Below are 17920 nucleotides of genomic sequence, written 5' to 3' on the forward strand. Positions count from 1 at the left end.
TGTTGTTCCATAGTGAGTTGGAATGCCTCTAACGTTCTGCCAGGTCCATTTACAGTTCTGCTCAGTTTAGCCAGCTAGTTGAAACATGAAAGCAATGATTATGGTTCTATTAAACAATCTCTTCTCATCATGCCAGTGTTGACAAACACTTTGTGGTAAACTTAAGTGCGTTTATTGTCTACATGAGAAATAATACTTCAGTTGGTTCATGTTGAGCCTTGTACCAGAAATTTCTTCCTTGAGTTCCATGAATTGAATTTCTTCCGTGAATTGAGTGTGTGAAGGCCCTCCCTATTATAGACACTTTTATGCAAAACACCAGTACCACATAGTGCAGATATCAGTAGTTTTATTGTATGTTAAGTTTAACACATTCAAAATGGAAAACTAGAAACAAACCAAATAAAATTGCTCCACCTGCAACACATTTTCTACTTACAAAAAAAAAAAAAAAAAAAAAAAACAATAAAAGGCAAAAACAAAAAACAGTAAAGGCAATCCACTGCTTACCACACCTGCTAAAGCCAAGAGGATGATTCTACTCTATGGAACACACAGAACTGGAATGATGACACAAAAATCCTCTCCACTGCACCTTTAACAGTGGATCAAATTTACAGCCTTTGCTTTGGGGGGTGCTTTGAATTTGGGTGGATTAGGGTCACTGAAGTTACTGTGGTAAGAGTAACGCAGTCTGTCTGTGTAAACTTCTCCGAAGACAATGCTCTGAGCATTCAAATTCGGGTATTCACAAGTTTAACTGTAGACAAAGATATTCTGTTCTAATAAGGACTCCTTTCAATCCTTAAATGTAATTTAAAAAAATTAACCATGTATGCAACACCTTAATAAAGAGTTATTGATAAGGGTTGAGGTGGATCCATCCCAAACACAGGGCGTGCCAGTTACAGAGCCAGGTCAAAATGCCAACTCCAATAGCCGCCATGCAAATGACCACTCCAGGTCAGACACACTAATGCACTGTGAGAAAATCTTCTACAGAGAACAGTAGCTTAAGTCCACAAAACCTCTTCATAGAGTGCTTTTTGGTCATGTATTTTACAAAATTAATTAACACTTGATATGGACAGCTCAAGAGAGCCACCACTCCTCTTCCCAATCAATCTGCATAAAAAGTAAGAACAATGCAGTTACACTGACAGCGATTGTCCCAAAACCATTGGAAATAGTGCAAGACTACCTAGCAAGGAAGACTGTTAAGTCCATTTTTGTTAAAAAAAAAAAAAAAAAAAAAAAAGGTGCTACATCAAATAGTATTTCCCAAATCAGTGCAAAATTAAAATATAATAGCTTAATGACAACTGGAAATCTTTCACTGTTTCATACATATCCTGTTCGAGCTGCTTCTTGAGGCCCTTCCACTCCCACTCATATTTACTGGCAGAGAAGGACGGGCTTAAATACCACAGCCTCCCCAGTGGAGATGGGTCAGAGCACACAGCATGCAAAGAGGATGGCTGATGGCAACACAGAGTCTCTTGGGTGCTCTGCAAGGGCAGGGGAGGTCAGTACAAAGTGGGAGCTGCTCATCTCAAAGTAAACATCTGAAAGCCTAGCCTAATGTGCTCCTGTCTTGGTCTTATCCACGCTGGTCTGAGGTGGGTTAAGATTTATGGCATGTGAAAACTGTTATAAAATGTCAAACCTCAATCTCCAAAGCTACACCTCATAGAGCGAGATGAGACATCAATAATCCATTTTTTTGTCTTTGTATCCATTCAGTTCCGAGTTCAAAAGTTTGCAACAGGAGAGTTGTAGTCCATCCAAAAAAAGTGTTTCCGTTTTCTTTTTTAGTGTCCAAATTGTCAGCGTATATGCATTTGTTGCAGTAGATCTCACTGTAGTTCCCCTGGAATTGTTGTTTATTCGCTTATGGAAGCAACTTTGGTCAACTGCTTCACATCTGCCGTCACAACCACTTTTGACTTTTCAATCATAATTTAGGCACAATTTTTTTGTTCTCTTATAGCCAATATAAAAAAATAAACATACAAAACTTACAGCAGGTCATATATTTGGAACTCAAAAGCTGTCCAAAAAAAATACAATTTGAGCCAGAGAAATATGCACCAGCGAAGTGGTGTAGAATACTGCCCCGTTGCCCTGTATTAGACATTGTAATGGCTGTTGCACTTTGCTGAGAAACCCACCCAGCCACAGCTCATCAGTAAGACTGAAGGGATGCAAGAGAAGGCACCATCATGCTTGTATTAAGTCAAGGTAAGAAGAAATTCCTGCTGAAACAGGACTGTTCATTAAAGTATCTTTTTTTTCAGTTTTTAACCATACATTTCATATGACATCTCATATGGAGTCAGTGCTGATCCAGACATCCCTCTAGCCATCCTTCACTATAGAGTAGGGTTAAAAAAACATTAACAATGATAAAATAAAAACAAATCTTTTCAGTGATAAAGAAAACAAACAAACTGCCACTTTCAATGTCACACCCTCCTATTGTTCATGTACATTGTTGCTGTGTGCACATAAGGTTTGTTTTTTTTCCCTTTAGGCTGTGAGTCCAGGGTGCAGCTTTCTTGAAATAATAATAAAAAAAAGAACTTTGTTACTTTCCAGCAATAACAGAAACCTTAAACAGGTATGAGAAATATTGGTCACAGCACACACAGGCAGTAAGGGAATCCTGCCCAGTTCAATAGGTTAGCTTAAAGACATCAAGTCAGGGTGTCCATCAAGCTGCATATTATGGTGTCAATATGTCAAAGTACCCATTAGTGCATATGAATGAGTGCATTTTTATGCTGCTGAAGCAGTATTTATTAAAAGAAAACTAAAAAAGAATTTAAGAAATAAAAGGCAAGTTTGCCAACTGCACAAAATGTGTACCCAACACTTATTAAATGGTAATGAGAACAAAACGATCATAGAAAAAATGTGCAATGGAGGGCTTTCTCAAAGTATCTCCTCAATAAATTTGAGGCATGTAATCTCTTTGCCAAATGGGCTAAACTATCAAAACCAAAGTCTACCAGTTCCGCCAAACTCTGCAGATAATTCCTTGTTGGTTTGTATTTAGTCACATTTACAAATTGAAGTTCGTGAAATCTGGAGAAACCAGAAAAGGATGCTCTGCTCAAAAGCTAGTAGCAAAGGATTTTGTTTGTCTGTTTCAAACCAAAATAAATGGTTGGCAGGCTGCGTCACATTCCAACTTGGAAAAAAAAAAAAACATAAGAAAAAAAAGAAGAAAAAAAAAAATATACTTGTATACATGTAGATCTTTTTCTTTCGTTAACGCGAACGGTAAAGATGAACATGGTACTACTTCCAAACTGCAGGGGCGTTGCAGGCTCAGCGACGCTGGGTGCTGAAGCGGCCCTCACCCTGTGGGCCGGCCCCTCTGCCGGAGCCCTGACCTGCTTTAGGGGCCATGCCCCCTCTGGGGGGTGGGCCCCTACCATCGCGCTCCCTCATCATCCCTGCACCGGACACGCCGCGGGGGCCTCCAGGGCCGCGGTCGCTGCGTCGCAGGTCTCTGCGGTCGTCCAGTCCGCTGCCACGGGTTTCGCGCTCCCGCACAGCCCTCGTTTTCTTCTCCTCCACGTTCAGACGCACCTCGCCACGGAACATGATGGGCTGAGACGAAATCAAGACCAGACAAACGGGGGTCAAAATGAGGGTACAATTTTACAGCCAATACAAAAACTGATTGTCAGGGCCTCACATGTAGTGACTGACATTCTAGCAATGCTACACTACCAGTCAAAAGTTTGGAGACACTTAGAAATTTCCATTCCACTCCATTATAGACAGAATACCAGCTGAGATCAGTTGGATTGTTTTTTCAATCAGGGCAGCAGTTTTCAGATTACATTATGTGCTTACATAATTGCAAAAGGGTTCTCGACTGTTGTAGAAAGAAATGGCTGATCTTTAATGAAATCTACATTGCCCGTTATCAGCAACCATTCATCCAATGTTGCAAAGGCACATTCTGTTTACTAATCTGATATCATTTTAAAAGCCTAACTGAGAAAACATTAGAGACCCCTTTTGCAAATATGTAAGCACATATTGTAATCTGAAAACTGCTGCCCTCATTAAAAAAACAACGCAAATGATCTCAGCTGATATTCTGTCTATAATGGAGTGGAATGGAAATTTCTCCAAGTGTCTTCAAACTTTTGACTGGTAGTGTACATTACTGTGCGGTCCACTGCACTTTATATGATTCTTTTTGAAAGGCACATATAGAACAGATTTCCTAAAGCAACACTAGAAAACTGTTTTAAAATATGTAATGTGGGGGAACCCTTTTATACCGTTCGCACCTTAGCTGTAAGGATTCTCTGCACGGGATCAGAGTCATCAAAGACCACAAAACCAAAGTTCGGCAGCTTTCCGCCGACGCCCTTGGTGTTAATCCGGAGCTCAACAACAGTGCCGAATGCTAGAGAAAAGGAGAAAAAGCACAAATTCATAAAAAAATAGCTACAATAAGTCAAGTCATTTATTTATATATTTATATAGCACATTTAAAAACAACAGGGGTTGAGCCAAAGTGCTGAACAAAGAAAAGGTTAGCTAATAGGTCATAACAATAAGACCATACATCTACACAAAGGCCATACATCTACACAAACTAAGTGTGATTATTCATATCAAGACAGCATTAGTAGAAGCGACAAGAAAATAGATAAGATAAATAAAAAAATTAAAACAAGACCAAAAACATCATACTGCAAGTGAGAAAAAATATGTCTTGAGATTGGATTTGAAGGAGGTAATTGTAGGGGATGATATGATATGTGGAGGAAGGGTATTCCAGAGCTTTGGAGCAGCTACAGAAAAAGCTCGGTCGCCACGGGTTTTAAGGCGTGTACGTGGGACAGCAGTAGTTGGTCTTGTGACCCGAGTGACCTGGTAGTAGAGTGTGGGGGCAGAAGTTCAGAGATGTAAGGTGGGGCTAAACCTTTTAGGGCTTTAAAAACAAAAAGTAAAATTTTAAACTCAATCCTGAATTTGACCGGAAAAATTGGTGTTATGTGATCACTCTTTTTGGTGTTGGTGAGGAGCCTAGCAGCAGCGTTTTGTACCAGCTGGAGTTTATTTAGATTTGATTGTGACATGCCAATGTACAGAGAATTGCAGTAGTCTAAGCAGGAGGAGATGAAGGTTTTAAGATCAGTTTGAACGGTTTCAAGATCAGTTGCGGACAGATTTTAGATTTGGGTTTTAGCTTGGCTATGGTTCTTAATTGGTAGAAACTGCCTTTGACTACACTGCTGACTTGTTTGTTAAAATTCAAGGACCCATCTAACTGAACGCTCAGGTTTTTGACTAGGCTATGCAGGTTAGGTGAGAGAGGACCAAGTGCACTGCTTAGGTTGGCGACAGAGGAGGGGGAGCCAAAGAATTATTTCTGTTTTGCTTTCATTTAATTGCAAAAAGTTGCATGCCATCCAGGATTTGACAGCTAAACAGTTTGTTGAGGGTGGAAGTGCAATTTGGACCGAAAGGCAGATAGAGCGGTGTGTCATCAGCATAGCAGTGATTAGGGATCGACCGATATATCGGGCCGATATTTGCGTTTTTTTAAGTGTATCGGCAGATAAGCGGCTGCGTTCGCCGATAGTTTTCCCCCCGCATTATTTACATACAGGCGTCCACAGGCAGCTCTGTGTTGCTGGAGATGCTGCAATTCACGTGCAGAGTGCCCCTCCCCCACTAGCAGAGTGCTGAAGGCATGCTCTTCAAGACAACAGTAAACTTTAAACTTTCAAAGCATCTTTTAACTGTTTGACTTAGCTGAAATATTGCAATACACTTTGAAAGTGGAAGCAAGTTTGTGGGTCCAAATGGAAAACGCAAATGATTGATAGATAGATAGATACTTTATTTAATGCTGAATGCCTCGTCTATAAAGCTGCTTGCCATTGTATTTAGGGAGCTGCAAATAGCTAAGTTGTAGGCTATCCATATGCATGCGGTAGCTGTTACGAACACTTGTCAATGATTAAGTAATGCCAACGTTGTTCGTGGTATTTGTGGGAGTTTTATTCAGCGACCGCTGGCTAAGTTTTGGACGCGTGTGGTGTTTGTGTGTCTCCCTCCCTGAATGCCTCGTCTATAAAACTGCTTTCCATTGTATTTAGGGAGCTGCAAATAGCTAAGTTGTAGGCTATGTAGGCCTATGCGGTAGCGGTAGCTGTTACGAACACTGGCCAATGATATGATTAAGTAGCCTAATGCCGACGTTGGTCCGTGGTATTTGTGGGAGTTTAATTCAGCGACCACCTGGCTGAGTTTTGGACACGTGTGGTGTGTGTGTGTGTGTGTGTGTGTGTGTCTCTCCCTACTCCTCTCCCTTTGAACTGGGCGGAGTTGCCATCGCAGAGCTTTAATAATGAGAGACGTGTTAAACGTTGTTGAATATTAATTTGTGTTAACGTTTATCATGTACCAGACATAAATGTACCGTGTATGCCTTGTGTTTAGTGCTGTTTGCTAACGTTATCATCATTAATCCAGTTCAATGGTAGTTGAGCTGCCAAACAGAAGTTTGTGTGTCTGTCTCACTCAGTGGGACACACGCATCCGAGCTGATATGAGAGTGCTGCGCTACCTGAAGGAGCGCTTTTAAAACTTTGAGAGATTTGTTTTTACACCTTTAAACGCTGATGCCGTTTAGAACAGAAACATCTGACGCCACGTTATTTTCCTCTGCTGATTTATGTTCTGTGGTTGACAAATCTGGCAGCTCTTTTTAGAAAATAAAATTGAAACCATGCAGTCTTAAATTACAAATTAAGCACTTTATTTCAGCTACTTTTCAGTCTTATTGTTTTCTTAAATTATTTAAATGTGTTGACAGGACATTTTGCGATGACCTGAATTATGTCTTATAATATGTCAGCAAGCAATGCATCATCAAGGCTGTGTTGTAGGATGTTGATGAAAGCCTTCTACTCTTGTACAGTTAACCATATGCAGTGCACCCATCCATAAGTTTAATAAATGTTCCTTTTTTAAATTGAGACTTATAACATTTGTTATCATCATTTGTGTAATTATGTGTCATTTGTATGATGTAAATTGAGGGACCAAAAGCAGTATCGGCTCCATATATCGGCTCAAGAAAATCGGCAGCCTGTATCGGTCATCGGCTAAGGCTGATAGAAAAAAAATCGGTATCGGTACTAAAAAAATCCATATCGGTCGATATTGGATGTTGTGCTTCTGGAGCATGGCGCCCAGGGGCACCATATTTACTTGCAGCAATGGAGGAAGACTGGTTACCTACTTTGACACAAAAGGTTACGTCCTCCAGATAGGACCTAAACCAGTTTAGGACTGAGCCTCGCAGTCCTACTTTGTCATGTAGGCGTGCCAGCAGAATGTTGTGGTCTATAGTGTCAAATGCAGCACTGAGGTCAAGAAGGAGAAGGACAGCACATGAACCAGAGTCTACGGTGAGCAGAATGTTGTTAAAAACTTTAAGTAAGGCAGACTCTGTGCTGCGAAGGGCTCTGAAGCCTGACTGAAACTTATCCAAGATGTTGCAGTTGTTTAGGTGGGAGGAAAGCTGCTGGAAAACCACCTTTTCTAAGATTTTAGAAAGAAAAGGTAGCTTAGAGATGGGTCTAAAGTTTTGGGGGTCGCTGGGGTCCAGACTGGGTTTTTTTTTTTAACAGAGGCTGGACTATGGCATACTTAAAGCTAGAGGGGGCAGTACCAATGGATAAAGAGCAGTTTATAATAGCTAGTATAATGGGGCAGAGTATACTGAAAACTTCCTTGAACAGTCGAGAGGGCATGATGTCAGAGGGGCAAAAGGAGGGCTTTAAATGAGACACCTGTGAGTCTAGGGTTCTATATATTGTAATGTTTCCTTCAAAAACGTTTTGTATTCCTTTAAAAACAAAAGTTGATTAAATAGGACAATACTCACACATGAAGAAGTCCTTTAGTTCGTTCTCATCAATGTCATGAGGGAGGTTGCCCACGAAGAGCTGATGACTGTCTGGGTACCTCACCATCCGTCTGCCCTCTGTGTCACTCTGCTCTGGCTCTCCCCTCCCTGCAGATCAAACTCCATATTCAGAGACAACCAAGCTGGGTTTTCTTCAGAACGTGCCTTACAAAAACATGCCTCACATCTTGGTGTTGCTTAGGTAGAAAGACTTTTCTCCCCTCAAACAAAGTCTATTTCACACACAAAGGAAACACTACACCTCACCTTTGTTGATGAAGCTTAAATGTGGTTTTCCGACCTGGGATTCCACCGGGGCAACACCATCTAAATGGTATTAAAATGAAGTAATCAGCAGAGATCCCTGGTGGTGAAAAACAGTAGTGCCTTAAGGTGGATGATTTATTTTCTCACCAGGCCTGGGTCCTCTTGAAGTGAAGGTTGGTCTGTCACGAGTCCGCTGGTCCCGGGCCCGCATTGGCGGAGCCTGAGCCTCAGTCTTAATGTCCCCTCGGGGCTTAAAAAGAGAAACAAGAAACAAGCACATCAATAAACTAGGACATCAAGTCAGGAGGGTATTCCATCAACCTCGCTAATGAAGGTGGCGCTTAACTAAAATATCCTGGCTTGAACTAGCGTAGACTTTCACTTGAGGCTGAAGCCATTCCATTAACTCAAGTTAGCTGCATCTAGCCTTCGTTTATTCAAGTGTGGCTTAGGTCAGCCTCATGTCTGAATCCTCATGTCTCAGGTCATGAATTGGGGACAATATTTAATAAGCATCATTTAATTGCAGTAATTTTACCTACCACCAATGCTGGACAAAACTCATAATAGTCCTCAATGGTACAGCAGTCAACAAAATAGCAGCTGCAGTAGCCTAGGCCTATATGTGGCTCCTTTAAGTGAAGGAGGATCCTTCACTTAAAATTAAGTGAAGGATCATTCATGAGAGGATTTTGGGCTGCACAGATTACAACTCAGATCCACAGATCTTGTTAGAATGGTGAAATAAATCAACATACATTATTTTGAGGAAGAAGCTTAAGTAGCTCAGTGTAGCCAGATGGGTCTTTGGCCTAGTTGGGAAATTAGGGCTTTAAAAAATATTGGCGAAAATTATCGGCCGGAATTGATCGGAACAATAATCATAATATTTAAATGTTTTCACTTATTGGCCAATATTATATTGGCCGCCAATATATCATGCATCCCTACTAAACACACACAAATAAATATAAACATCACAAATGCAAGACATTCACCTGGGAGCTTGGTGCTTTGAGAACATGGGGCGTCACACCAGTGCCACTTGGAGGAAGGTTTTTACTGGTCACCGAGGCCCAGGAAAAAGTCTGCAAGACATCACCATTTAAAAAAAAAACAAAAAAAAAAAAAAAACACACAAAACAAAGGCACAGTGGACTTCGTTTTCTTCAACAAAACCAAGGTGGTGTCTGACCTTGGGTGCTTCCTGGGTGTTGGATGGCGCCTCCTCAGGCACAGGTGAGGGTACCTTCTCTTCCTTCTCCTCCACAACCTTCTCCTCTATCTCCACCTTGAGGGCCTTGGCCTTTGGCTCAGGTTCTAGCTCTGGTTCTGGTTCAGGGGCTGGTTCCTCAAGCGGTTCCTCAACACCATTACTGAGAAAGTAGACCGACTGTGTAAGGGAGACTGCGTGTGTTTGCCTGTGACAGCAGAAACCATTACTATGTCTCCAATTTGTTGTGTCTGCGTGAGAGAGAAGGTTCACCTCACAGGATGTGGCTCATAGTAGTTGGTGCCATTGGAATTCTCCGGAACAGGTTCAGGAGAGGGTTGCCTCTCTTCAGTCTCCTCCTCCATTTCCTCTTCTGATTCTGAAGACGAATAAAAGATTTCTCATAATTCAATTCACTATTTTTTGACATTATTACACATAACCATCATTGACAAGTAAACACTCACCTTCATCAAGTTCAGCCTCAGAATCTCCAAAAACTTCGTCTTCATAGCGGAAGATGTCATTGTGTACATAGAATTTATTAGCCACAGAACCCTGTGGAAACAATCACACCAGTAACTAAACCACAGACACATCATTACCCATTTCCAGTCACAAGTAGGACAAATACTCTGCAATGTTTTGTGTGAACAAGTTACCTCTGGAGCAAGGACAAAGGTCTGCATGAACTTCCTCATGGGCTGCCCATTGTTTGACAGCTCCCCCAACACCTGGACAACGACCCCATCATTCAGGGTGGCATGGGCATCAACAAGCCTTATTTTTGTGTGGCATTCACTAAACTGTAGCGACATGACTTTCTTGTGAATTTCCTGCAAAAGTGGATTATTAAGGAAAATTTTAAAACCAGGCTTCATCCTGCCAGACATGACAGATGTCTATTCAAAAGAAACTAGTGTAATATTACACACTGGAATAAGGAATGTGACTAAAATATGTACGTACAGCCTGGCCATACACCGCCTCTGCCAACTTTCCATTGGAGTCCAGACCTCCATGCACATACGATGAGTGTCTTCCATAGAACCTGTCAGATTAGAGGACAGATTGCAGTAACATTTCTAGTAATATTGGCAAGGAATACAAAAGTATTTAACCTACAACTGAAGCAGGGTACTAACTATACATACCTGTGGAGAAAATCTGGTGCCTTATTCAGAAGTGTATAGTACTGCCTCACAAACTCCCGCCCTACAAGCAGGGGACTTGGCTTCTCCATCACCATTTCTTTGGTAAACAATTTGAATTACTGAAATGAGACCAACAAGCAACAAAAATCTGAACGTGAATCTTGATCATCCAAGTAAGGCCGTAGTGCAATTTTCTTGCTGTACAGGATATTATAATTCCAAGCAAGTACAAATTGTATACACATTGAAAGTGACTGATGCTGCAGTACATTCAAAATAATGAAATATTACAACTAATAGGCCTACAATGTCATTGCTCCAAATTTGAAGCCATAATTGTTGGGCTTGGGATGAAAATGAAAGGAATCTATGAGAGCTCTATGAGTTTTTCTAGATTAATCTCCGTTTTCTCCCTCCAGTCACCCAAGACCAAAGTTTAAAGGACGAGGCTGCTGCACAGCTAGACAACACATTCGTCAATTGATATAATATTCAACGTCCTATTTCATGACTAAGCCTACTTCTTCGACTTAATGTGTGCGTGTAGAACATTAGCACGTTGTTATCACACCCGTCTTATTTTCGTATGACAGTAAGGCACTATGTATAGACGACCGTGTTCAACACAGACTGACAATTTTTACATAAGAAACAAAACGCATGATTGAACCTTATAGCTACTGTTACTATACAAGACGCTTGCACTGACCAAGTTAAGGATGCAAGGTCTGAAGATATCGTTGACCCGTTTGCAGTGGATGACACCTATCTTTCATAGCTAGCTGCTAATGGAATGCTAAATTCACGCCGGCTAACGTTAACAATTAGTTCGTTTATTTTACCAATATAACAAATTTATCAGGGGGAGAAACAGCTATACCCCACTTTTATTTGCACAGCAAGTAAGATCTTTCGGAAATGGATTAAACGTTCTCAATAAGATGAAATGAAAACCCAACTAGCCGTAAATGTTTAGCAAGTGTACTTGTGGCGTCGTTCCTTTTTCCATCAGGCACCACCGCTGTTCAATGTGTTCCTGGTATCGAGCGCGTACAAACAACCATTTATGATGCCTAGAAATCCACCTAATAACGTTACACATTCAATGATCATTATTAACTACTGGAGGTCAACACAATTTAATTACCAGTAATATACAACGTTAATACGCCCATACACATGAGAGAACGACACCGAAAGGGTAAAGTTAGCTGACGTTACCAGAGCCCGTTTAGACATTCTCTGACGTTACACTACTGCTACACCTAAAACAAACGAATTTGAGCGAAAATCAACGCATACCTAGTTCTAGGTGAGTTAACGTTCTCAGACATAATGCTACGCACGCGTGTTCAAATGCAAAATAATTTCACTATAAAATGCACGGCACTGAAATCATATACGTTATTTGGCGACATAGGCTAGCCATACTAAGTTAACTTACGTTCCCTCGCCTAGCAGCTAAAAGTAACACCAAGATGAAGAGGGATGTCCTGACAGAATGCTAACGTTAGCTAGACTACAATGTTAACATGATAGCACTACGTTACACATAGCAGACTTTATATCCCAAACTTGGGGTAACTGCTAAGCTCAAAGTTAACGTTCACTTTTGTGTTAACACTCGTCCAAGACCGATAGCAATCTAGCTTACCGTCAGCTAACTAACTTACCGGTAGGCCACTTCAACTACTATCCGAACACCGCTAACGTTAACTTAACGTTATCTTATGCGACAAAGGAACTGAATTGCAATGTCAACGTGTAGTTGGAAATATGGTGAACATGGGACATCGTAGTTGACGGGCAGACAGGTAGTAGCAGAAAACACGTATCATTAGACAAAGGGACATTTTAGTTTTGCTCATGAATTACAAGTTGGCCATTTCCCCCCAGCTAGTTATGCTAACTTGCTAGCATTTTTCGCATGGTAGGTTAAGTCCACAATGTACACTTACCTTAAATATTTAAGGACCTATCTAATTGAACACAGTGATCAAATAAATTATGTCAAACAGTGATTCAGTCAGCCGATTATAATCGTGCTAGGAGTATATTTATATAACAGGACTGCCTGACGCCTTTATTTCCAGACTGATAGGCTACTGTGGCTTTTGATCTCTGCTCTTCAGAGATTGGTATTTAAAGGAATACCCCCCCAATTTGATTGTTTTACCCCTGCAATCCAGGGCTCGAATCCCCGTTTAGGCACAGTAACTGACTGGGGACTGGATACATGAATTATGACGTGAAATCCTTAGACTACATTATCATTCATGTATTTTACTTTTTCTAGTTCCAAACCCTGTCAAATGAGTAAACTAAAGGGAAATGCTAAAATAAATTGGTGTAGCTGATTGTATCAGGCTATCGTGATTATAAAGATAAGCATGGTGAAGAGGTGCTGGGAAAACCCATGATTTTTAAAATTGTTATTATTATTATTATATAGAACAGTGTAATGCTTCAATACTTACTTCAGTTCAGCATTCAATACCATAATACCACAACAACTCATCAGCAAACTGGACAAGCTAGGATTCAGTACCTCCCTCTGCAACAGGCTGCTGGACTTCCTGTTGCAGAGACCACAAGCAGTACGTGTCGGGGACAACACCTCAAGCACTTTGACCCTGAGCACGGGGGCCCCTCAAGGGTGTGTGCTCAGCCCCCTGCTCTTCACACTGCTAACACATGACTGTACAACCACTCACAGCTCCAACCATCTGGTGAAGTTTGCGGACGACACAACACTGGTGGGCCTCATCACTAAGGGCGATGAGGCTCACTACAGAGAAGAAGTAGACCTGCTGGCTAAATGGTGCAAAGACAACAACCTCCTGCTAAATGTCAGCAAGACCAAGGAGATTGTTGTCAACTTTCAGAGAGGCCACAAACAACTGCCACCACTGTCCATCGACGGAGATGCTGTGGAGAGAGTGAGCAGCACAAAATTTCTGGGGGTGCACATCAGCGACGACCTCTCCTGGACCACCAACACAGCATCACTGGCGAAGAAAGCCCAGCAGCGCCTCTACTTCTTGCGCAAATTGAAGAAGGCAAGTGCCACGCCTCCTGTCATGACTACATTCTACAGAGGGACCATCGAGAGCATCGTCTCCAGCAGCATCACAGTGTGGGGCGGAAGCTGCACAGATCAGAACAGGAAGACCCTCCAGCGCACTGTTAACACAGCTAAGAGGATCATTGGAGCACCACTCCCCTCCCTGCAGGACATTTACACCACCCGCCTCACCCGCAAAGCACTAATGATTGTCAAGGATACAACCCACCCTGCACACGAACTGTTCAGCCTCCTGCCCTCTGGAAAGCGGTACAGGAGCCTCCGCTCCCGCACCACCAGACTGGCAAGTAGCTTCATCCACCAAGCAATCAGGATGCTGAACACTCTACCCACTCTCCCATCACTGACAGCCCCCCCCACCCACCAGCCAGCCAGCCAGCCAGGAACCTAGGAAACTAGGATCCTGTCTACCCTACCCCCCCCCCCCCCCCCAACACCGCCCTGTGGAACTGCACTGTGACTGCGCAGCCTAACGTGTTGCTGCTTCACATCAAGCCTGATATACTTGAAATTACTGCATACGGCATATCAATGTAAATATACAGGTCACACAAGCACAAGTTTAAACTTCATGTAACTGTTAAGACTATATAAATATACAACACAACTACCTCTATTTTTTTATATATATATATGTCCTATATTTCTATTTTGATACATACATGTTCTATATTTCAGTCTTGCACTTTAATTTAATGTTTATTGTCTATGTCTATGTCTATAGTATGTCTATGTCTGTATTTAAAGCATGTCTATGTCTGCATGGGAAAGTAAGAAACGAAATTTCAATTCTTTGTATGACCAGTGCATGTAAAGAAATTGACAATAAAAGCCGACTTGACTTGACTTGACTTGCTAATGCTGTCATCATTGAGTATCTTGTGTCCAATCTGCGCAGTGTTAGCCCCATAGACAGTAAAAGAGTTAGCCCGCCTGCACAACCTGCGCAACCAATCGTTATCGCGAACATGTCCCATGTTCCTTGTGTAACGCTTAAAACTAGTCGATAGGATCCGAGCGTTCCCTGAGTGAAATTGTACATAAATGTATAGCCCTTGTTTAAATATGGGGATTATTTACATTGGATTATTGCTTAAGTCTGTTGTATACATATATAATATATTGGGGAAAACGAATGTACGAACGAATAAATGAAATGATGAACTAGGCCGTGTTTCCATAGGAGGATTTAAAGGTTGGACAGCGTTGGAGACGTCTGGCGGCGAACTAGCTGGCTAAGCTTGAAAGTGCTTTATTATTGTGACATTACTGTCCGATATAATATTTGTGCTTTAATGTTATCAATAGCACGTTCTCAAATACTGTGACTTTGTTCGCCTGGTAGCTGAATACATTTTATAATCCTAACAAATAACAGGTAAGATATACCGGTGAAAAATAACCTAGCCATAATGCTACCTGCACTTCCTGCAAATTAATGAACATTTGTCCGATTTACTGTGGTTATTTAACTATGATTTTAAGATTCTTGGAGACAAAAAAAAACAGGCTGTGATGTTAGTTTCTAACATTTACTTAGCTTCAAGTATCATCACTGTTGCTTGCTATTTCTAAATAAATGAATTCATCATCAGGTAAATTCATTCGCCACATTAACGCAATTTCAGCAATGTCTTCAGCAATGTCTTTTTAGCAGTAACGTTATTATTACTACTATTGCTATTTGAGCCGAAGGGGTTCTCATGTACGTTTTATTTTATCTGTACCCACAGGTAAAATTATGGCTGGATCAGTTAGTCTTGAACTAGACCCTATCTTTCTGAAAGGCCTGGGATACTTGCATTCGAAAAGTAAAGACTCTGCCGAAAAGTTGAAGGCGTTACTTGATGAATCAATGGCCAGAGGGAGCGACTCGACCTACCGGACCTTACAGAAGGTTTACCCCCCCCCCCGTATTCCTTTCTTTCCTGTGAATAAAATTCAGAAACCTTTCATAACTCTAATGTCTCCCTGATGCTGCTGCTGTTTTGCAGGAGGTTGAGGTTCCTAAGGTGCCAGGCCCTAAGGTAACGTTAATTAAACAGGACTCAAAGTCCTCCTCCAGCTCTTCATCTTCCAGCAGCAGTAGCAGTAAATCAAGCAGTTCAGAAAAGAGCAAAAAGGAGAGTGAGAAAAGGCCCAGTGAAAAGGTGTGTTCTCTTTTTGAAGACAGTCATGAATCCATAATATCCTTGTCCCGCCCCAATTATTTGTAAAATATAAACCTGTTTTGTGATCCTATAGGTTAGGGTTACAGATTTATTGGATGTAGCTGATCCACCAAAGAAGGCCCGGACAGAGAAACCTTTGGAGAACCGCACCTCCCCAATCACTGTTCCAGCTAGCAAAGAACTGAGCCTGCCTGACCTTTCGGGCCTTGATGAAACCAGCGCTGATATCTTTGCTATGGAGATGGGCCTTGCTTGTGTGGTTTGCAGGCATGTGTCCACAAAACAGTCTTGTAGTAATGTCTGCATGTGTGGAACTATACTACCGATAGTACATGAAATCCTTTAAAGGTTAAATATGTTGGCGTGCTAAACATATGGCCTTCTATTTTTTTACAGGCAGATGACCGTCACATCAGGTAATCAGCTAGTAGAATGTCAGGAGTGCCACAACTTGTATCACCAGGACTGCCACAAACCACAAGTCACTGACAAGGACGTTAATGATCCACGGTTGGTGTGGTACTGTGCACGGTGCACCAGGCAAATGAAGCGCATGGTAAGATAAAGCATACACAGGGTACATTACAACCTTTTCTTCCAGTCACTGTTCTCAATAGAGCTTTTGAATGTATATCACCTGTATGTTCTATTCTTTCACAGGCACAGAAAACCCAGAAGCCCCCACAGAAGCCCTCTCCTACTATGACATCATGTGCAGCCCCTGTTGTGAAGGACTCACTAGTGAAAAAGCCTGAATTGAAACCCAAAGTGGAAACCACCAACACATTCCAGGCCTTCAAGAGAACAGAAGTTAAGGTAAGCTTGAGCACAACCACACTTACCAGGTTTCCTGTCTGCAGGTTTCATAACCTGGTCAGTAGGTTTCATAAAGATAAGTTAGAAATTGTAAACCATACTGTGTGCATAGTATCACCACAACTATTTTATAGAGCAAGCTATGTCCATGTTCACACATTAATGTGTTTAAATGCAACACATTTAAATGTTTTTTTAGGCATCGGCAGCTGCTTCATCTAACACCGCAAGCAGTGCATCCTTGCAGTCTAGTGGCTTAACTGGATGGGCAGCTTTTACCAAGACTTCCACTGCCGGCCCCTCTAGCACAAAGCTGGGCTCAACCACTCAGGGCACCAGTGGTAAATCCACGCCTCCCTCCTCTGGCACCAAGCCTGCTGGCCTGTCTGGAATGGCCGGTGGCAAATCAGGCCTGGGCACCAAAGTGTCTGGCAGCCCAGGAGGAAACAATAACGGGAACAATGGGTCTAGCGCAGTGCCCCTGAAGCCACCTCCACCGCTGACGCTGGGGAAGCAGGTGCTGAGCCGCTCCTCCAGTGGGGACAGCCTGGGGAAGGTGACCGTGGCTGGAGCCTCCTCCCCGGGGGCCTCCTCTTCATCCTCCTCCTCCTCCTCCAGCGGCAGCAGTAGCCTGGGAGGGAACGGGGGCTCAGGGAATAACGGGGGCGGCAACGGAGGTGGCAACGGCAACAACGGGAACAAGTCATCAGCTGACGGTAAAGCACCCACCTCGCAGGAGTCTCAGCTTCAAGCCATGAAGAGACTGCAGATGGTGAAGAAGAAAGCAGCACAGAAGAAGTTGAAGAAGTGAAAGGGGGCAATGTTGAGATGAAGGGGAAGCCAGACTGCTAGGATGAGACATTGCCATTTATCATCTAATTCCAATAAGATACTAAATCAATGCTGCTGGAGTAGCATGGACCTTTATGTGGGTATGTTTTGCCTCGCTCTGTCTCCATGGATCACTGAAAATGTGTTTTTAAGGACATTTAATAAATAACATTTTTAAGTAAGATTTTTTTTTGTGTTTGCATCCTAAAATACAGTAACAATGACATGTCATTTTTTCCTTTGCTCTTTGTAAAGCAACCCATTTTGGAATTCTAAAGCAAATTCCTGAAAATGTTAGTGACCATGAAATTACCATGTTTTCCACTCACAAACATCTCGCTAATTGAGCAAATGTGGTGTGTGACGCTAATCCAATATACAGGGTTTCCACGGGTCATGGAATTTCTTGAATATCATGGAATTTTGGAA

At 42.1% G+C, this 17920-nt stretch overlaps 2 protein-coding genes across 7 annotated transcripts; one reads left to right on the forward strand and one right to left on the reverse strand.

The window, feature by feature from the left end:
- Positions 1–332: 332 nt before the first annotated feature.
- On the reverse strand, positions 333–12719 carry g3bp2a (G3BP stress granule assembly factor 2a). 5 transcript variants are annotated; one of them, XM_042111286.1, is made up of 13 exons: positions 12547–12719; positions 10589–10707; positions 10404–10485; positions 10097–10270; positions 9902–9992; positions 9708–9813; positions 9417–9597; positions 9220–9309; positions 8369–8471; positions 8222–8281; positions 7934–8062; positions 4314–4432; positions 333–3618 (listed from the first exon to the last, which is right to left on the reverse strand). In XM_042111286.1, exons 2-13 carry the CDS (start codon positions 10681–10683, stop codon positions 3334–3336), a joined length of 1515 nt encoding a protein of 504 aa, XP_041967220.1. In that variant the 5' UTR covers positions 10684–10707; positions 12547–12719; the 3' UTR covers positions 333–3333. The 5 variants fall into 5 exon arrangements, with proteins under 5 accessions (XP_041967220.1, XP_041967244.1, XP_041967251.1 ...); XM_042111310.1 differs by lacking the exon at positions 12547–12719 and adding an exon at positions 12243–12302; XM_042111317.1 differs by lacking the exon at positions 12547–12719 and adding an exon at positions 12262–12286.
- Positions 11815–17673, forward strand: ints12 (integrator complex subunit 12). Of its 2 annotated transcripts, none has more exons than XM_042111334.1 (7): positions 11815–11900; positions 15407–15570; positions 15668–15823; positions 15918–16111; positions 16241–16400; positions 16505–16660; positions 16860–17673. In XM_042111334.1, exons 2-7 carry the CDS (start codon positions 15415–15417, stop codon positions 17469–17471), a joined length of 1434 nt encoding a protein of 477 aa, XP_041967268.1. In that variant the 5' UTR covers positions 11815–11900; positions 15407–15414; the 3' UTR covers positions 17472–17673. The 2 variants fall into 2 exon arrangements, with proteins under 2 accessions (XP_041967268.1, XP_041967261.1); XM_042111327.1 differs by lacking the exon at positions 11815–11900 and adding an exon at positions 14661–15051.
- The last annotated feature ends 247 nt before the right edge of the window (positions 17674–17920 follow it).

Source organism: Alosa sapidissima, chromosome 1, assembly GCF_018492685.1.
Source record: "Alosa sapidissima isolate fAloSap1 chromosome 1, fAloSap1.pri, whole genome shotgun sequence".
NCBI classification, from domain to species: Eukaryota; Metazoa; Chordata; class Actinopteri; order Clupeiformes; family Clupeidae; genus Alosa; species Alosa sapidissima.